General features: G+C 58.7%; 1 protein-coding gene across 2 annotated transcripts; it reads left to right on the plus strand.

The window, feature by feature from the left end:
* Nucleotides 1-10183: 10183 nt before the first annotated feature.
* PI16 (peptidase inhibitor 16) lies at nt 10184-20102 on the plus strand. Of its 2 annotated transcripts, XM_058306658.2 has the most exons (7): nt 10184-10390; nt 14455-14676; nt 16458-16574; nt 17035-17144; nt 17264-17352; nt 17845-18528; nt 18743-20102. In XM_058306658.2, the coding sequence occupies exons 1-7, from the start codon at nt 10220-10222 to the stop codon at nt 19270-19272; spliced, it is 1923 nt and encodes a 640-aa protein (XP_058162641.2). In that variant the 5' UTR covers nt 10184-10219; the 3' UTR covers nt 19273-20102. The 2 variants fall into 2 exon arrangements, with proteins under 2 accessions (XP_058162641.2, XP_058162642.1); XM_058306659.2 differs by lacking the exon at nt 16458-16574.
* Nucleotides 20103-20431: the final 329 nt, after the last annotated feature.

Here is a 20431-nt window from a genome sequence, read left to right on the forward strand (position 1 = left end):
CACAGTAAGAACAGAACCCCGGGGCTCTGAAAAGAAGGACTTGCTTGCCAGTTTGTTGCGTCTTTAGTAAGAGGTGACATGGTGGTGACCTCCACGTGGGGAGGTTCACTTTGCTTGTAGGGTCCCAGAGCAAAGACGCACAGCCCCAGAGATCAGCGCTCTGGAGAGAGGCTGCTTTGGTGCCAGTCCGAGCCTTCTGTCCAGATGCCGCGAGCTCTCTGGTAGTCACGTACTGGTGGGCTCTGGCACCTTTTCTGGGTCTTTAAAAGAGGCAGGGATTACACTCATCCCTCTGTAAGTTTTTTTAGAAAAAGTAGAGAGTAAATGTTAATGGTTTATGGAAACAGAATATAGCTCTTCATTGAAAGACAAAATGCCTATCAGGGTTGGCAGATTTGGATTCATTTTTTCAGAGAAAGGAATAACATCTGTCCACTCATTTCCAACTTACGAAGCACCTCGGTACACATTATCTCCTTGAATCTTCACTCAGTCCTGTAAAGTGGGTTTTAGTAGATCCTCATTTCACTAGTGAATAAATGGGCTTAGAAGAGCTAACTGCCAGCAGGTAAGCAGTTGGGACTTAAGTCCAGGTCCTCTGGTTCCATAGCCCATTATTTTCCTGCACAATATAGGGCCACGTAACAGAGAGACGCACTGACTTTGGTGTGCCCCGTTGGGTAGGAGAACCTGGGGATGAGGGTCAGCATGCCAGGAACTCTCCAGCATGTGTGTGCAAAACTATTTGGGACAGAAATACAGAGGAGGAAATCTAACCATATGACTTTCATAAAAATCTTTCACTTTTTCCCTCCTCGTTTAAAAACTCTTAAAGAGCCTGTGTAGCTGGAACGCAATTGTGTCCAGCCATTTTCCCATCACCACGTTTCCAGATGTTTGAGCAGAGGATTCTAGTTGCGACTCCCCTTGGAGTTTACATCACTTGTTTTTCAGTTCTTGGTTTTCTATTTCCTTCTTCCAAAAGCCAGCATAGGGCTTGGTGAAGGAACAATTATTTCCTCAAGTTACTTAGCGGCAGGTGATGGCCTCAATCATTTTTAATATAGTTTGGGATGAGAGTTTGCCCACTAACCAGGGGCTTCCATAGTGAACATCAAAATCCTGAAGCAAGTTTGCTAATCTTCTTGCCCAGCAGAAGCAGGCCAAGTTGTAGGGGAAGGAGAGCAGCAGCTGCATGTTCTGGTACATGGAGACGGACTTTTTTTGAGAATCGGTTATTAAACAGAGGGGTCTTTCGACTTTCTGGGTTCTCCTAGTGGTGAGGAGGGAATCTCCCGAGTTTTCAGTTCCCATACTTACTAACTTCCAGTTGTGACCCACTGCTCACTACAAAAAAGGGAGTGCCAGAGGTGTGCTTTATTTAAAATAGTGCTTTAGGTTGAAACTCTGTCCATGTTTGGACCTTCAGGTTCTGTGTCCTGAGCCGACATAGGCCTAGACCAGGAGATCAGGAAGGAGAAGGTGCCTGTGGGGGCAGCCCTGTAGCAAAGGGAAAACGGGAGGCTCTGGGGATGTGCTGTGTTCCCGTCGCACACATCTCTCTGCCTCCTCACCCCCAGCCTCCTGACACCAGCAGCGTCTTCCACAAAAGCCCCAGGGAAGATCGACAGACCTTTGCTCTGTGCACCACAGCCAACCCCACCCACCCCGGACGCAGTGTGGCCTAAACCCTGGCCCTACTGCGAGGCCCTCCAGCCAGCTTGTCTGCTGTCCAGTTCCCTTAGTGTCTGGTTTCCCTGCCCTGCATAATTTAGGCATTAGACCTAAACCCATCTGTCATTTTTCTCTCTCTCTGGAGACCATGAAATGTCCAGACTTGTTCAGAAGAGCGGAGAGAAGAGATGTTACATAAGGCGCCGCGGAGACCTGGAACAGCCGAGCTGTGCCGGGGCGGCCGCCGGGGAGTGAGCCCCAGCTGCAAGCCCCGGGCCGCGGGCTCTGCGCGGCAGACGCACCGGGAGCCGGGCCACCCGCTGCGGGCCACGCTTAGTTTGCCTGATTGATCCTCACCTCAGCTCTCTGAGGTAGGTGGTCTCATCCCCAGAAGCCACCTTTACTCTCAGCTTAGCAGTGTCCCGTCCCTCAACTAGTCCCTCAGAAAACTTTAAATCCTTCCAGGAACAAACTCGATGCATAAGAACTGCCGACAGGAAGAAGCAGACACGCGGCCTTGCCGGGGGCCCATCCTCCAGGGCCGCTCTCCTTCCACGCACCTTCCCCAGGCTTCTTTCACATCTTTGGGAAGTGGAGGCCGTGGTCTTGTCTAACTGCCTCCCCCCAGGGAAGGGGCGGTAGCAGACACCGGGGTGGAGGAAGAGTCTAGAAAGGCTGCGGTCAGCTGGGCCCACAGTGCCAGCCTCTCCACGGCCTTCTCGGGGCCGGCGCCTGCAGCGTGGGGAGCCCGGGGGTGGGGCTGGGGGCTCCGGGGAGCACGGAGAGACAGACGCGCTGGTCAGACCGTTGTCCCACCCCACGGGCTCGGAACGGGCCGAAGCGTTCACAGACGTTCAGTGCGGCGCGTTGACGGGCTGAAGGGCCCGCGAGCTCGTCGAGACCTCCGCCATGTGAAGAATGGCTGTAAATTAAAGTTTTCCATAGCGGAAGTGTTTACTTTTTGTAAATCAAAGGTGTCGGTGTTGGGTGATTGTTTCCTGTCCATGGCATCATTGTTTAATCTCCAGTTCTCTCGTTTTTTTCTTCTTCTCCCTGCACTCAGGAGACTTGCAGCCACATCCTGCTGGTGAGGCAGGCCCGCGGCGGCCCTCCTCCCGGCACCTTGCGTCACCTGTCCCTGCCTGGCCTCGGTCCTCTCCAAGATTGTCACCCAGCCTTCGCCCACTTACGTCCACAGCCTCCTCCCTTCTCCCCACCCCAGCCCTTTGCGCACATAGCTTCTGATCGGCTGATCCCATGAGTCTCAAATTTCTGTCCCCCAGTTAATACTCTCTCCCACCCCTGCACTTTGCCCAGAAAGTCAGAGGAGACCCAGGCACCTTTTTCCTTGCCACCCGCCGGCTGCACACGGCGGCTGTGGGTTCCTGGGTCCTCCCAGGACGACGGCGGGGCAGGCCTGGAGGAGCCCCTGCTGGCATTGCCCACGCCACCAGGCGAGAGGCCACCGTCTTCTCTGATAGTCCCGGAGACTCTCATCACTCAGCTCCAGATTTGGTTTGTCATTTTTCTGTGTTTATATATATTTTTCAAACTTTTTATTTTGAAATAATTTCAATCTTACGGGACTGTTGCAAAAATAATACAAACCTCATACAGAGAACTCCAACATACACTCACCCCCCGGTATCCCAATTTTAATGTTTTGCCACCTCTGTCTATCATTCTATCGATCGTCTATTTTCTGAACTTTTGAGAGCAGGTTGCACATTTCCTGTTCCCTGAACAAAATACTGCCGTGTGCATTTCTTACAAACAGGATATTCACTTATATGATCATCTTAAATGCAGTTGTCAAGTTCAAGGAATCACATTTTTCATTTATTTTTATATTTGTGTTAAATCCTTTTTAAATATGTACACATAGTTTTACGAAAATGCGTAAGTGGCCATTTCATATACATTGTTTAGTGCTCTGCTTTGTCTCCTTTGCTTGCTACATTCTTCTCTCTCTCCCCTTTCCCTGTCAAGGAAATGTCATCTCTACAGTCATTCCCTGCCATGTACTTCTCCAGTACTTTCTCCCTGCTCTTCAATCATCGCTGTAGACGAGGTCCTTCTCACTGCTTACTAAAGATGGGCTCGTGTTACGCACATCGGCCGTACCTTGCTTTTCTTGCTCAGTACCTCACAGAGCTCTCTTCAGGTAAGCTAGCGCCGCTCTAACCCATTCTTTTTCACGGCTGCAGATTCTCTGGGGTGATATACAAATATTCAATTATTACTGATGCTATTTTCAATGATTGTTTCAATTATAAGTCGAGTCTGAAGTGAATTTAAAAGTACTTTTTTTTTTTTTTTACAAAATGTAGGTTCTTGTTTGCTCCTGCCCTAACATGTTCTTCAGAACTCATTCCAGGAAGTGGATGTGGCTCAAGTGGCTGAGCGCCGGCTTCCCACTCATGAGGTCCTGGGCTCAATCCCCGGCCCCCGTGCTTCAAAAAAAAACACAACTCATTCCACTCCACATTCGTTTACCTGCTCGGAACCTGGAAACTGGACTTGAGCCATAACCAAGGGATTGCGCCTGTGTGAAAGGTGGCAGGAAGGCGTTTTCAGGGCCTCTTGTTTCTTGAGGCTTCTGTGGCGTTCGCGCTGACTTGTGGAGGCCTCGCTGCCTCGGCTTCTGAGCACTCCCTGCTCGCTCCCCTCTGCTGCCTCCTCTTCCCGCCCCGGCCCTGTGCTTCCCCCTCGGCTGGTCTGCTCTCTCCACACACCCTCCCCCTGGGTGTTCTCTGCCCTGTGCACCGCCTTCTGCCCGTGGGCGGGTGACCCCCAAGCCTCGGGCCAGCGTCCATCTCTCCCCGCCTAGACCCGAGGGTGAGAGGTCGCTCCACCCAGCTCTCCTGAAGCCCCTCCCATTCGCCAGGCCCAGAACAGCTGGGCAGCCTGGGGTGCCCCTCCGCTCCCCCCGCTAGAGAGCCTCCACTGGCCCCTGGCGCGGGGATGCTTTCGCGGCGCTTCATGCCCTGCGGCCACCAGCTCCCTGCCCAGGCCTCCTCCTCCCTTCTCTCCGGTAATAGGCCTGGTCCGTATCGTGGCCTGAAAGTTTCCCCGCCTGCTTCCTAGGCCCTCCTTCAGATTTCTTTCCCCCACACTTCCTCCCAATAAACCTCTCGCACCTCTGATTCCATCTTGGCGTCTGCTACCTGGAGCAGGAACTGATGCACTGGCCCACTGGCCCTCCCCGCTGGCCTCCTGCTCGTCCTGTGAGCTGAATACTAGCGATGGCGTCATCACCTGCCCTGTCCCCAGACAGGGGCCGGGCGCCAGTCCTCGGCTGCTCCCCTCTGCCTCAGCCCCTCCTTGGGCTCAGGACCAAGCTCTGGAGAACTTGTGCCTCCTCGCGGCGTCGCTGCTGTCGTGTCAGCCTCGAACCTCGTCGTTTCGCTCCTGGACTCTGCCAATAAGCTCCGAGCGCGTCTGTGCGCCTCCCACCATCCCAAGTCACCGCCAGCGAAGCTGCCACAGGGCCCTTTCTAAAGGCTGTCACATCCCTTTCTGCCCCTCCAGCCTCGTTCCACTCCTTATCTTCGCCTCCCTGCCTTAATTCCTGGAAACGTCTAGCTGTTTTTAATTAGAAGTTGTAATTCCTATCTCATGATAATATTTTTGAACTTCAACATGTCATTTTTTGCTCACTTTGAATTCCAGTTTATTTCTGCACATTCTTCCAACATGACATATCTCCTTTAGTCTTTTTAAATGAACCAAACTGACAAACCCCTAGACACCATGTTGAAGACAGATATTTCACCAACCTTAATTTTTTAGAATAATGACTTATTTTCGTACAAATCTTCTGTTCTTACTATAAAGAGCTGAAGACAGTTTCAGTGATCCCCTGAAACCTCCAGCTAGACATCTCTATTTCTAGCTACAAGACTACATAGAGATACCTTTATTAAAATGGGACCATACAGTCATGCTATTTTAAAAATAAGGTGCTAAATCTAATTTTAGGTGAAGTTAACAGGAACAAGAAACTGGAGTGGGCATTTCTTACCTACATCTCCCCCCCCAAAAAAAAAAAAAAATAGTTCCTAAAAGATCTCTCTGCAATTTAAGATTCTGAGAAACCTTAAGAAACTAGAAATTTTGTTCGAGGCTCCAAAAAATAGCTCGCTCTTTCTCCTACCTCATCTTTTCCTCTACTGCCTAATTTCTATTAATTTAACCAGTTTTGATATTTTCAAAGTTTCTGCATTCCCTTCTGCTCTGATGTCATGATTCTCGCAGCTATTTAACCTTCATTTTACGTTTAAACCTTTTGAGGGATGATACTCTGACTCAGGAGGAAAGGGGCAAAGTGAAGGAGATGGGGTGGGCGGGGCTGCCTGAGAAAGACAGGAGATGTGAACAACGAGGAGGGCGGCTCCGGCGACAGGCAGGCTAGCCTGCGAGTGAGGAGTGGAGGGCTGGCCCCTTCCTCTCCGCAGCCAGCCTGATTCGGAACCACCTGTTCTCAGCGTTTTGTACAGACTGGCTTCCATCTGTACTCCTTGGGTGTTCTATGCCATCTGAGGCACTTGGTTGCCCTTTAAAATTTTTTTATTTAAATGTTAAATTATCCTCTGCTACTCTTGGTTCTAGAGTTCACTGTGAAGGAGCTAAAGCAAACTCCTTGAGGGTGCCGCTACAGCTGTACAGCCAAGGGGCCCGGACCAGGCAAGCCCAGCGGCTCTGGTGGTTTGACCTCAGGGCCCGGTGACCCGTTCGTTTCCATGAGAACACAGAATGCAGAACGCGCCGACCAATAATCTTGCCTTGAGCCCAATGATCTAAATTCTAACAAAAGAGCCAGCTGAGCTACAGTGATGAGAATTGGAAGTAGTGAGAGAAAGGTCAAAAGATAAGAAAAAGCCTGGTCCCAAAGGTGAGTGAGTTGTCCGTAAGACACTGGTCAGTAACCTAAGCTGGAAAGCAGCAGACTGCAGCACGGCTCTGCCCACCCCCGTCACTAGCTGCCCCCCGCCCGGGTGCAGGGGCTTTCCCCCGCCCGGGGTCTGAGCCTGGCACAGCAAGGGAAACCGCCTCGGCTCAGTACATGGGAACAGTGCGGGAGAGTGGGGGCTGGAAGAGGAGCTGCGGGTGGGATGAGAGGAGGCTGGGGGCGGGCTGGGGCTGCCCTGCGCACAGCCGAGGGTCTGTACCTGCCTTGGCCTCGGCCACCTGGCCCTGCCGCGGAGCACCAGGGCCTCCCTGCCGGCCTCTGCAGCCACGCTGTCCGGCGTAGGCCAGGCACCTTGCCCCACGCAGGCACCCGTCTGCCCTAACCAGGGCCCGAGGGGCGGGGCGAGAGGGGCTTTCTCTGGAGCTGCCTGGGTTCGAATCCTGTCTCTGTGGCTTACTAGCTGCGCGATCTTGGGCAAGTTTCTTAGCCTGCCTCACTTCCTTAATCTAGAAAAGCGAGGCTATGACAGCACCCATCCCTCAGGGGTGTTTACTAAGCAGTCACGGAAAGTGCTTAGAAAAGTGTCTGATGCATTTTAAGCGCCAGGTCAGGGCTGGTTAAATAAATGGTGTTTGCTGCGAGGCCAGCTCTGCCGCTTACTAGCTGGGCCACACTGGGGAAATCGCTCGACCTCTCTGAGCCTCCGTTCCTTTGTGGGGGGCTGATAATGAGACTCATCTCAGGGGCTTGCCATGAGGAGTAAAAGAGACGGCCCAAGTGGCAGGGGCTCCGTGGCCCACACGGGATTGTGCACGCTGGAGCTTTCCTCTGGGCCGGGCCCTGGAGCCAGCGCCGTGCTGGGTCCCCGCGGGCTGGCTCTGGTCGGCCCCCACGTCTCCACTCCCGTCTCATCCTCCTCCTCAGGCAAACCGGGCTCCGTCCTCCCTGCCTCCTGCCAGCTGCAGCTCTGCCAGGAGGCCTCCTGGCTCAGCAGGGCTGCCAGAGCCGGCACCGCAGGCCGGGGGGCAGGAAACGACGGACTGTGTTCTCTCGCGGCTCCGCGGGCCTGAAGGCCGAGATCACGGTGGCCGCAGGGCCGCCCCTCCTCGAAGCCGCGGGTTCTGGCGGCGTGCGGCGTTCTTTGGCTCGTGGCGTAGCGCAGGCTCTGCCTCCGTCACATGGCTGTCCTCTCCCTCTGTCTTGTCTGCCTGTGCCCAAATTTCCTCTCCTTGTGAGGACACCGTGGGATTGGACCCTTACCCTGCTTAGCCTCATCTTAACATCTTCAAATTCCGATTTCTGAATGGGACCACGTTCACGAGACAGGGTCGGGACTTGAGCGTATCATCTGGGGGGGCACGGTTCAATCCATGACACCTCCCCAGCTTACCTCCCCGGAGCCGCTCGCGCCGGCACCACCGCCCCCTTCTAGCTGTGTCCCCTGCGGGCTAAGACTGCTTCTCTGCGGGGCTGGTGGCCCAGTGGCTGTATCTCCTTCTCTTCTACACAAAGCCCTGCAAACCTTTCCGTCTGTAATAACAACAGTAAAAACAGATTGACGCTGGCTAACGCAGTGAGCACTTACTATGTGCTGGGCTCCAATCCCCATCACGTATTAACTCCTTAAATGCTCGCAGCCATCCTAGGAAGCAGCTTCCAAGGCCTAATTCACAGATGAGGAAACTGAGGCAGAGAGCAGGGGACTAACTTGCCCAAGGCCACCCAACTGGCAGACCTCCCATTCTTACACATTACGCTGTGTGTTTCCTGGTGGGTCAGCTGCTGCACCCGGTACAGGCTGCAGCACCATGGAGAAGCTCTGGCCGTCTTAGCTGAATGAATGAATGCTGCGCCTCGTGCTAAGCCTGCAGAGGTATCGTTCCCTGCTGGAGGGGGCATGACTGGAGGCAGAGGACACGGAGAGGAGCACACCAGGGCAGCGTGCAGAGCCAGGGCCAGCTCCTGCCCACATCTGAGAACTCCGTGCTTCCACTCCCGAGCCCACCCAGCCCGGTCCTCAGTGCTTTAATTCCCAGGGAGCTCTGTGTTTTCTTCTACATCTCCTTATTTACTTCTCAAGCTCAAGTTGTCAGGCACTCTCTGAGTTCACAGTGGACTGGGCTGTTGGTCTAACCTGGTTTTCTCTCCTCCTCTCTCATTTTTCCCCAATAGTTTCTCGCCTACCCCCACCACATACACACAGACCGACCCATTTCTCTTCATCCTTCTATTCTCTTCGACACCACATTCTGCTTTATTCCCTCAGTCTTTCTCCTCCCTTTTTCAGCTACCCATTTATGCCCTTGAACATTTTCAACATAACTTCTTGAAACTCTTTTCCAGCTTGTTCTCTCATCAGGAGTTCTGGGGACAGCAGTCCTCCTGTTTAGGGCGTGTGCTGTGTCTTGCTCATGGTGGCTCAGTTCCTTGTGTGCCGGCTAATTTCTGATTGTGACCTGAAGCCGGGGGCGTTTATCTCATGGGTGGTCCAAGTACCCTGGGTAAGGAAAGCTCCCCCAGGCCCAATTTCGACTTTGTCTCTGCCAAGATCCCCCACCACCACCCAAATCACACCCGCTCTGGACCGTTTTCAGAATTCCCAGGTTGTTTTTGTCCTTGCCCTAGTTTTCATCCAGAGACCTAGGCAGGCATACGTTTTCTTGCCATCTTCCAAAGCTGACGGGTGGGCTTTTTCTGGGTCCTGTTCGCCAAGGGTACACGCCTTGAGGACCAGCTGGGCTCAAGCACTGACCTCAGGGTCTCGGCTTCGTGCCCGGCCGTGATCCCCGCCCCGGCTCCTCGGGCGCACGCACTCGCGGAGGGCACACAGAAGCAGAGCTCTGTGTTCGTAGTGAAAAGCTCTTCTCGGGAATACAGCGGGGGTGGGGAACCCCTCAGCCCTCCCTCCTGGAAGCAGAGGCCCTGCCTCCCCGGTGGGCCAGGAGCCAGCCGCGAGCGCGCCCCGTGGGCGGCTGTTTCCTGTGGGAGTGCCCACTAGGTGCCCGGTGCGGGCCTGGGTGCTTCACACGGGTTCCATCCCATTCACCCTCCCTCCAGCCACAGGAGTAGGGACAGTTACTGCAGGTGACTCGCAGCTGAGAAAACTGCTAGAATCACAGCCAGCTGAGGGCAGAGCCAGGATTCCCACTTAGGCCGGGCCGACCCTTTTCCAAGCACATCTTGCCTTCCCCGCTCCCTCTCTCCCAACCACCTGGCACCTCCCCATCCTGGCCCTCTGCGGGGAAAGCCCACGTGGTTTCTCTCCTTTGATCTGTCCCCAGCGCCCGGTGGCCCGCGTGCAGCCAATGGAGCTCTGCCCAGGTCCTGGTCTGTGATTCTGTCCGTGACATGAGGGGCCCGGGGGAGCCCACGCAGCTCTTCTCCTGAGCCCCCGTGACCGACAGAAAGGAGGTTTTTGCGAAAGGGGGGCGGAGAAGATGAATGCTGGGAGTGGACCCAACTCTGGTCGGGACCCAAGGCGCCCAGCCCTCCCCAGGACACGGTGTGAGCCAGGCCGGGCCTCCAGACGCAGCCGCTGCGGCCCCGCCCCAGCCAGGGTGGTGCTCGTGGGGGAAGGACTTTAAATCCAGCTGCCAGACCCCTGGACGGCAGAGGCGGGGCGGGCCGGCCACCATGCGCAGCCTCCGCGGCCTCCTGGGGCTGCTGCTGCCCTGGCTGCTGCTGCCGCTGGCCGCCCCGTACCCCGGCATCACCCTCGGGCCGGAGGACAAGAGGACGTTGCTGTATCTGCACAACCTCTACCGGCAGAAGCCCGTCCCGCAGGCCGCGTACATGCTGAAAATGGTGAGTGCCGCCGGGGCCGCGGCGGGCGAGGTCGGGGTGGGGGGCGCAGGACCCCCGACCAGTCCCCCCTCCCCGCTCCCTCGGGCCGAAGCTCCAAGAGCCCCGTCCGTCTGCTCCGTGACCGACAGTCCCTGACACCGTGAAAATTAGCAGTTGCCCACAAGCAGCACTGTTATACGGATGGGGAAACTGAGGCTCAGCGGATCTTGCCTGGGAGCCCAGCTTCCCACTCCAGGGGCACCCCTCTCCCCCAGTTCCAAAATGCACGGACCCCTGGGAGGGGAAACTCAGCAGGTTCCTAACGCCTTGTCTTTCCGACGCCCTCCAAGGTGACGAGGAGGGGCACAGCAGGACGCGCCCGGGCACCTGGGAGGGGACCGCGGAGGGGCGGGCGGGCGCCCAAGCAGACAGGGCTCTGCGTCCCACAGCCGCGAGGCGCACTCTGGTTTGGGACGAGTGCCTTCACTTTGCTGACCCTCAGTTCGTCATGGGTAAAACGGGGGTCGGAACTAGAGCTACAGGTGTAGCCACATGGATTGACTCTCACAGATAATAACACTCAGCGGAGAAAATTCAATTTCAATGAAACACACTCGGTAGGTATATTTACGTGACACCTTAAAACAGGCAAAAGCACTGGTGAGAAACCCAGGCAGATGCTCACATTTGCGACAGTGATCACCTCTGCCAGGGAGGGGGGGTATTTGATGGCAGGGGTGGGCAGGCTTCAAGTTCACAGTTTACTTTTTTTTTTCCTTTTTTTTTTTTTTTTGAGGTACCGGGGCTGGGGATCAAACCCGGGACCTTGTATGCGGGAAGCCGGCGTTCAACCACGGAGCCACCTCGGCTCCCCTGAGTTGGTTTTTTCATTTGTTTTGCTTGTTGCGTTTTTGTTTTCTCAGGAGGCACCAGGGACCGAACCTGGGACTTCCCGTGTGGGAGGCGGGAGCTCAACCACTTGAGCCACACCCACTCCCCGTTTTATTAAAGTGGCTGGTGGGTCCCCAGATGCTTCTGTTCAGGATTAAAGCTCACCCCTTCTTCCCCTCCCTGAGGCTGGACTAGCCCACGCCCTTCAGCCCCTGCCAGTGGCCAGGGAGACTGGTGGGCAGCGCCTGGTACCCCATAGCTGGTGCTCGAGTCCACGGTCTCACGGCCGGGGAGGGGGAGCATGGCGGCGGGCTTGGGGGCCCAGCCCCCCGTCGGCCTGGCTAAGCCGCTCTGGGCCAGGCCCTTTTCCTCCAGGAGCCCCGTTTCCTGATGCAGAATGTGGGGCGGGCAATCCCCAGGATCTGGAGATAACGCGTGAGAAAGAGCGCGGCCCCACCATGGACGCCCCCCCCGGCAGCTGGGATTTAGAGACAACCGATCAGGAGCCCCGGATTCTAGTACCTGCTCTGCCAACAGCACCCCGTGGGGCCTGGGCTCCTTGTTGGGCCTCAGTTTCCCCATCCCGTGTGCCCTCCGGTCATGCTGGCTGGAGCTGAGTCGAAACCCGCCTGCAGGCAGACGTGGACGGCGGGGATGAGGCGGTACGTTGGGGAGCAGTTCACACGTTGAGGGGATCCTGCAGGCCAAGACTGCTGCCCGGTGGGAGGAGATCAGAGGAGGGTTAAAGGTCAGACTGGGCTGGGACACCAGGGTCAGGATAAATTTGGGGCAGTACTCAGGCTGGACCTCAGTAACAACTAAGTGCAGAGACTCTGGAGCCAGAACGCCTGAGTTCCAATCTTGGTCTTGCCACTTATTAGCTGTGTGACTTTGACTAAGTTACTTGACCTCTCTGTGCCTCAATGTCTTCATCTATAAAATGGGAATACCAGTAGAATAACTCCCTTGTAGGGTCGTGGGAAGGATTAAATGAGTGAGTATGTGAAAAGCACAGAGATCAGTGCCCGGCATGCAGTTAAGTGCTCAGTAAAAGTTAAATTAGCAGGAGAGGGAAGGGATCGAGGCGGGACAGGTGGGAGTTCTCCTGGACGTGCCCTCCTCCCGCAGCCCCCGTGTACAATCAGCGCCAGTTTCGCCTCCAGGGAGGTCCAATTTTCCTTGAACTTTCTCCCTCCTCACACTCTTTGCCGTGACCCTGGCTCCATCTTTCGTTTTGGGTCGCTGGGACCCCCGGGATAGCCCCGACCCCCCCCCCCCCAGTCTCTGGCCCCTGCTGCCGGAAGGTCTGAGCCCCGCGTGGGCCTGACCTACCCAGAACTCCTCAGCGGCTCCCAGCGCTGCAGCGGCCCCGGGCCTGCCCACCTCCCCAGCCTCCCTCCTGCTCGCCCCTGGGCAGCCTGAGTGGCCTGGCCTGCCCCCAGCACAGTGCTGTTTCTCGCCTTTGTGCCTTCGATTCTTGCCGTGCCTTCTGCTCAGCATGTCTTTTCCCTCCAAGTGGCTAATGCCGCTCTTTTTTTTTTTTGAGGTACGGGGGCCGGGGATTGAACCTGGGACCTTGTATGTGGGAAGCCGGCACTCAACCACGGAGCCACATCAACTCCCCTGAGTTGGTTTTTTCATTTGTTTGCTTGTTGTTGCTGTTTGTTTTTTTAGGAGGCACCGGGGACCGATCCTGGGACCTCCTACGTGGGAAGCAGGGGCTCAACCTCTGGAGCCACATCCGCTCCCCGTGCCTCATCTTTTAAGCCTCAGCTTGACCTCTCCTCCCCGCCACCGGGTCCTATTGGGTTTTCCCACAATACCAAGTATGTATCTGTTGATTAACCACACGGTGGCCCAATTAGCTGAAGGCTCATGACAGTGTGACCCGGACTTCTCGATCCTTGCTGCTGCCCAGGACTGCTGAACGAGCAAACAAGCGAATGAATGCATGAGTGCTCTTGTGTTTGAGTGGTGACCATGTGGCCGTTGTGAATGGGTTCGGTGATTCCTGCAGCTCCGTGGGGGCTCTGGACAACTGAAAAGCCTGGAGACCCAAAGGCATGATTCTCTAGTGGTGGAACCTCAGCATTAGTCAGGACGGAAGTCACAGCTGGGCTCTGCGGGGGCAACTGCTTTAAGCAAGGCCCTTGTCAACAAAGGACATATATCTTCGGAGCACCTCCTGGGCGCCAGCTCTGTGCTCCCACTGGGAGGCATTGCCACCCTCCCCTGATGGAGCTACAGCCTGGCCTGGAGCCCTGCTGGCTATCGCGGACGCCCTGATCCCATGCCCAGCGCTCCACTCCTTTTCCGCTACTGCCAGAGTTTGAGAGAACCTTGGGGGCCAGGGACTGGGGACAAAAGTGCCGAGAAAGGGCCAGGGACTCATCACCCACGCTCTTGGCGCTTTAGGTGGTGTTGGCTCCCGCAGCTGGCTGGGTCCCCGGAGGGCGGGACAAGAGTTCCTGCCAGGCCCTCCAGTTTCCAGGAGAGGTCAAGGACAAACCCTCCTGGGATCAGGCCTCCTCCTCCATTCCTTGGGTCAGATGACTTGCTGGGAATCTTTGCTTCCCACCCACCCTCGGGCCTGTGTCCCAGCTGGGGAACAGACCTCAGAGGAGCCCGCCCGGAACACGCCGCCCCCGCGCCTCCCAGCTTAGCGCTGGGCCAGCTCTTTGGACGCTCAGGGAGGGACACAGGGACACCTCCTTTTCCTGGGGAACGGGGCAGTCAGCTGACAACAGCTGGGAGCATTCGGAAATGGGAGGAAAGCCTGGAGCGGGAGGAAGCACGGGGGCCAGCCTGTCCCACGGGGAGCATGCATGGTGAGAGGGGAGAGACGAGGGCCGGTCCCCGAGTCAGACGCACGGAATGTGGGGGGAAGCAGCTGGCCGAACGACCTGGCGTCCCAACAGCGCCCTGATCCACTGGCCACCCTCAGAGCAAGCTCAGGCAGCCCGGGGCCGTGGGACACCAACAGGTCCCCGACGTCGTCTCCTTTCACCTGCCCCACATCCTCTGAGCGCTCAGAAAGGCCCGGCAACCCGTCAGCAGCCACCCAGCGGGCGGGCGGCCCCCGGACGCCCCACGCACCTCCAGCCCCCCCGCCCCGCGCCCCCCCCCCCCCCGAGTCCGCGGCCCCCTGCCTCCGGCCTCCCGCCCCTCACGCACCTGCCCGCCCCGGCCCGCAGTACTGGGACGAGGACCTGGCCGTGTTCGCCAAGGGCTACGCGCAGAACTGCACGTGGGCGCACAACCCGCAGCGCGGCTGGCGCGGCGAGAACCTGTTCACCAGCACCGGCATGGAGCTGAACCTGCCGCTGGCCGTGGAGGAGTGGTTCCGCGAGATCGAGTTCTTCAACTTCTCCACCAACACCTGCCAGCCCGACCAGATGTGCGGCCACTACACGCAGGTGCGTGGCCGGCTGCGCGGGGGGGGGCCCGTGTCGGGCTGGGGGGGCCGGGGCCCGCGGGCAGGTCCGCCCTGGACGCCCGCGCGGGTCCCTGGTAAAACGCGCCCTTTTCCGGCAGCCGGCCCGCGTGTCCTCTGGCCCCTGGAAGGGGTCTGCTGCTCGGACCGCCCGAGTCGTTTTCATTTTACTCTTTAAACACCACGGTCTTTTTGCCCTCCTCAGTCTCCCGTGGCTGCGGAGCCGTGAGCGAGACGTCACGGCGCCAGCTCCGCGGCCGTCGTGGTCGTAGCAGGCGGCACGACCCGTCCCTCCTGCGCTACGTTGTGCGGGGCTATTTGATCCTGCACTAAATGCTCCCATTTCCTTCTCTCTTACTGTGGCTCTTCTTCTTTTTTAGAGAGAGAGATTTATTTTATTTTATTTTTAAGCCTTATTTTTTCTCTCCCCGTCCCCCCTGTTGTCTGCTCTCTGTGTCCCTTCACTGTGTGTTCTTCTGTGTCCGCTTGCATTCGCAGCAGCACCGGGAATCTGTGTTTCTTTTTGTTGCATCATCTTGCTTCATCAGCTCTCAGTGTGTGTGGCGCCACTCCTGGGTGGGCTGCGCTTTGTTCACATGAGGCGGCTCTCCTTGTGGGGCGCGCTCCTTGTGCGTGGGGCTCCCCTACGTGGGGGACACCGCTGCGTGGCACGGCACTCCTTGTGTCTGGCAGCTCTGCACTTGGGCCAGCGCCACACGGGTCAGGAGGCCCTGGGAATTGAACCCTGGACCCTCCATATGGTAGGTGGACACTTTATCAGTTGAGCCACGTCTGCTTCCCTCTTTTGCCATTTTTCATGGTGTCTGATTTGCTGCTTCTAATCTGCCAGGAACTGATAAAGCAAATAGACTGTATTTCCTTTGAAATCTGCACTGTGGCTTTTTAAAACTATGTGTAAAATAAGAATAAACAATCCCTGAGTGAAGGGTTCAGGGCTCCTTCTGACGGCGTCCTCTGCCTCTCACAGTTGCCTTGTGTTTGGGTTCTGCCTGCGTCCTGGAAGTCTGGGTTCACAGATAAGACATATGAGTGGATGCACGTGTGCGAGGAGGAACATTAGTGTTATTGAATTCTTTTTTCCCCTGCTCCCAATGCTTATTTGTTGTACAAAATATTACATGCCAACAATCTTAAAGGAAAAAATGAAACCACTGTCTTCCCACCCATCTCCACCAATTCCATTTTCCATTGCCTCTTTTTTTAAAAGATTTTATTTATTCTCTGCCTCCCCTCACTGCGTTTGCTGTGTACCGGTCTTTGTAGGAGGCACCGGGAACCGAACCTGGGTCCTCCAATGTGGAAGGGAGGTGCCTAGTTGCTTGAGCCACCCCTGCTCCCTGCTTTGTTGTGTCTCTCATTATGTTTTGCTCCTCGTGTCTCTTGCCGCATCATCTTGTTGACAGACCAGCTTGCGCCTGCCCGTTGCATCAGCTCACTGTCTTGCTCGTCTTCTTCAGGAGGCACTGGGAAGCAAACCTGGGGCCTCCCGTGTGGTAGCAGGAGCTCAATTGCTTGAGCCACATCTGCTTCCTCTTTTGGGTAGTGTTTTTAGTCTTGCTCTTTAGGAAAGGAGTTCCCAGTGTCACCCACCCAGATCAGGAGGTTGTGAGGGCGCAGCAGCTCTCTCTGGCCCTGCCCCTTGCGTCCTGCCCACCTCTCCCCACCCCTCTGCAAACACCACCCTCCCCCCACCCCAGCTTCCCAGCTCTGAGTGCACCTGCTCTCTGGGGTCGTTCCGTCCAGGCGATGCTCAGCGTGGTAGCAGGGGACCCTCAGCCAGTCCAGACAGGAAGCCCCCCAACCCTGGGGCGGTCGGCAGACCTGACAGCAAAACCCTGCCTCGGTTCCAGCAGCTCCCGGGTAGGCTGGAGCTACAAATCAGGGGGTGCTTCTGGCCTCAGCCCATGGCAACGCACAGGGGTCGGTTTGACTTTAGACTTTATACTTAAGACGACACAACCCCCACACCCAGAAACAAGCCGAGCAAGCTGCTGCTTTGCGTAGGATTTTGGAGGTAGGGGGTGGGATTGAACTTCCCAAATGGCTCCTCTGTTCCCTTCCTTGGACTTTTTCTGGTTGCCACGTCTGCCATTTGAGATTAATTCCTTTGACTATACGCTTTCTTTAAAATCCAAGGACCTCTAGGAAGAGCCCACAAGAATTCAGGAGGGTGTATCAGCCATGGAAGCGAGGGCAGGTGGTGAGGGGGAGAGCAGCCTGGAGAAACGACGGGTGTGGGGGGCCGAGCTCCGAGCCGGCCCTCGGGAGGCGGGGACGGGGAGGCGCGGGCAGGGGCCGACCGTGGCGTGCGCTCCCGCAGGTGGTCTGGGCGGACAGCAGGCTGGTGGGCTGCGGCGTGCACTTCTGTGACTTCATGCACGGCATCGACGAGCGCGACATGCTGATGGTGGTCTGCAACTACCAGCCGCCGTGAGGACGGGGCCTGCGGGCGGGGGCGGCGGGGGCCGAGCCAGGCGGGGCGCCGGGGTCCGTGTCCGGGGTGGGGGCGGGCCCGGGACGCGCCCCCAGCGCCCTCCTCGCCTCCGCAGGGGCAACGTGAGAGGGCGGCTGCCCTACAAGCCGGGGCAGCCGTGCAGTCTGTGCCCCCCTGGCACCCGCTGCGTGGACACCCTCTGCGGTGAGTCTGCGGGGGGCGGGGCGGGGAGACGGGCTGGGGGCACCCCGGGCAGGTCCTCAGCACCCCACCCCAGGCCCCTCGTGCCCGTCTGGCGCAGCCACTGCGGCGCCGGGTCGTTCAGACCGACGGGATTTCCCCCCTCGGAGGCGGTGGCCGGTGGAGCAGGATCTCTACGCTCCACCGGCGTGAGGGCAGGAGGGGCCCGGGGGGCAGAGGGAGCCGGGTGGGCTCGGCTCCCAGGCCTGAGCGCCGGGCAGAGCGGGAGTGGCGCTGGAGAAGCCTGAGGAAGCGGAGGTGCGGGCTGGGGGAGAGGGAGCCGTGGATGGGTGGCGGGTGGGAGAAGGAAGGACAAATCAGGGCCTTTATGGCGGGTGAGTAACAGGGCGTGTGTCGGCCCGTCCTGGGGCCCGTCGGTGGCCGCCTTGGCCGCGGGGGGCTGAGGGACAAGGCCACCCCCTTCACGCTAATGCCAGGCCTTGTCTGTCCCATCAGAACCCATCACAGGCCCGGAAGAGGCTCAGGATTTGCCTTCCCTGGTAACTGAGGCCTCATCCTCCTTGGCAACCGAAGCCTCAGCTGCTAGGAAAATGGGTCCCCCTGCTTCCCCAGCCACTGGGACCCCCACCTTCCTGCCAACAGACATGCCAGCCTCCCTGGCCACCCAGGCTCTGCCCACCTTAGAAACTGAGGCCCCATCTTCCTTAGCGACAAGAGGTCTCCCATCCATGGCAACAGATGCCCCATCTTCCTCCAGAACTGATGCTCCTTCCTTTTTGACAACTGCCAACCTGCTGTCCCCGGATGAGGGACCAGCTCCTGTCCCCAGATCCACCCCCGCCCCCGCCCCACGGGCAACAGGCAGAGTAGCCAGCAGGACGAGGGCTCCCTCCGTGAGGCCAGAGCAATTCCAGCCCCCCGAGATGTCCCCGACAGGGGCACAGAAGCCCCTACCCCACGCCCAGGGGAAGACTCAGGCAGGGGGTTCCCACAAGCTGCCTCGCTCCGGTGAGCTCTTGGCCTCAGTTTCCCCAGCCCAGGACGAGCCATGTGAGCTGCAGGCCACACCAGTCCCCGGGGGGCACCCCTCCTCCAGGGCCCACCCTAGCTCCCCCGACGCCTCTGCCAGCACTCGGGCAGGGAGCGAGCACGCCCTGGCCCTGCGGTCGTCCCGGCCAGGTGAGCCTGTGGCCCCTACTTTCCCCACCCTCCTGGCTTCGGAATGTCACCCCCCTGTCCCCAGCACGGACGGGACGGGCCCGGCGGGAGCATGCGCCTGCTGAGCGGACCTCCTGCCTGGCTGCTGGGCCTCCGCCTTGCATGGCTGTGGGGGCAGGCGCGCAGCCAGGAAAGGCTGTCCCCAGGCTGAGGCGAAGCCTCCCCTTCCCCACAGATCCACAGGTTCCGGAAGAGCCAGGGGCTAATCTAGGCATCCAGCCCGTCGTGGAGCCAGACTTCGGACCAGGCGCGGGAACAGGGGCAGGAACAAGTGCTGGAACAGGCGCCGGAACAGGACTTGAATCAGGCGCTGGAACAAACTCTGGAACAGGCCTTGAATCAGGCGCTGGAACAGGCCTTGAATCAGGCGCTGGAACAGGCCTTGAATCGGGTGCTGGAACAGGTATTGGACCAGGCACCGAATCAGCTGCTGGATCAGATGCCGAAACAAACTTGGAATTGGGCATCGGAGCAGGCACCCAGCCGGACGCGGGGCCCGACCTCGGGGCCGGCGCGGGGCCGGGCGGCCAGGCGGGCGCCGTGGGAAATCCGGGCTTGGAGAAGCCGAGCAAGATAAAGACGCCCAAGGGGAAGCCTGGCAAGGGGAAGCCGGGCAAACTGAAGGCAGGCTCGTGCCCGGGCCCTGTCTGGAGCGCCCTCCTGGGCCTGCTGCTGCCTCCCCTGGCGCTGGCCGGAGCCTTCTGAAGGGGCTGCCCCTCGAGGCAAGGCCTGGGGGGGGGCAGCCCCGGCCTCTGGCCCACTCTGGATTATCTCTAAGTGAGAAGCTGCCGCTTGCGAACAGATCCTGCCCTGTGGCCCCGCGGCCCCCCTTCACCCCAGCCTCGACCCAGACCCCGGGCCAGCCTGCCCCCTCCTCAGGAGGCCTCCCCGCGGCCCCTCCTGCCTCCGGGGGGGCCTGCCGCGTAGCCGCCTGCAGGTGGTCCTCAGGGGTGCTCCCGTGCCCCGCGCGCCCCCTCTCCATGCGGCCCTGTGGCCCTGGGCCCGCTCTCCCGGGGACAGAGGCTCTCAGGGCTTCCCCAGAACCCCCCTCTGCAGTCCATCCAGCCGTCCCAGCCCAGCGCGGCCCCCAGGAGCGCCTCCTGCTGTCCCTGGTGGGGAGACCAGCCGTCCTTCGCCCGTCCCCCCACCCCGTCCCAGCCCCAAACAAGGCGCCTCTCGCTGAAGGTCTGGAAGAGGCGCGGGCCGCCTCCACGTACATCTGCGGCCCAAGGCCAGGCTGGCCGGGAGCTCGAGAGCCGCCCGGTGGACCCAGGCCTGGCCCGGGCCCCTCCTGCCGCCTGCCCCCACTCCTGAAGGTGGGGGGTCTCGGGGCGAGCCCTGCCTGTGCCTCCACAGGCTGGGGGGGCTCTCCCTGAGCGTCCCTTTCCCCCCGACTTGCCAGTATAGCTTGGGAGGGCCTGCGAGGGGCCGATGAAGGATGGGCCCCGTCGAGTGGGGTTCTGCGGGTGGGCAAAGACAGGAAGCAGGGGAGGGGAGCAAGCCCCGGCTCCCGAATAAAAGCCTGCCTGGAGGAAGCTGGAGTCTCAGTGCTCTGAGGGCTGTTGGGGACCCTGAGGGGCCTCGGCTTCTCCCCTGCCGGCCTGTGGCGGCCGTTTGGCCTTCACACCCCTTCTCCCCGCCTCACTCCCAGCCGGCTTCTCCCCTTCAGGGCGCCCTTCCTTTCCTCCCTGTCAGCCGCCCTCCTCCACCTCCACCCTCAGGGCTCTCTCCATTTCCTCCTCCTGCGAGGAGGCAGCAGGGGACAGGGGCTGGAGTCACCCCGAGGCCGTGGTGGGCTCCGGGCCCAGCATCGAGGGCGGCGTCCGACCTCACCGGGCCGCCCCTGCCGCCCGGCCCCGCTGGG

The sequence above is a fragment of the Dasypus novemcinctus genome, chromosome 11, assembly GCF_030445035.2.
Source record: "Dasypus novemcinctus isolate mDasNov1 chromosome 11, mDasNov1.1.hap2, whole genome shotgun sequence".
In the NCBI taxonomy this organism is placed as follows: Eukaryota; Metazoa; Chordata; class Mammalia; order Cingulata; family Dasypodidae; genus Dasypus; species Dasypus novemcinctus.

Excerpts from the sequence above, each read along its gene's own strand:
- PI16 (XM_058306658.2), top strand. The coding sequence starts at position 10,220 with ATGCGCAGCCTCCGCGGCCTCCTGGGGCTGCTGCTGCCCTGGCTGCTG. Across the intron at positions 10,391-14,454 it reads CCGCGTACATGCTGAAAATG|TACTGGGACGAGGACCTGGC; the intron begins GTGAGTGCCGCC and ends CCCGGCCCGCAG. Across the intron at positions 14,677-16,457 it reads TGTGCGGCCACTACACGCAG|GCGATGCTCAGCGTGGTAGC; the intron begins GTGCGTGGCCGG and ends CGTTCCGTCCAG.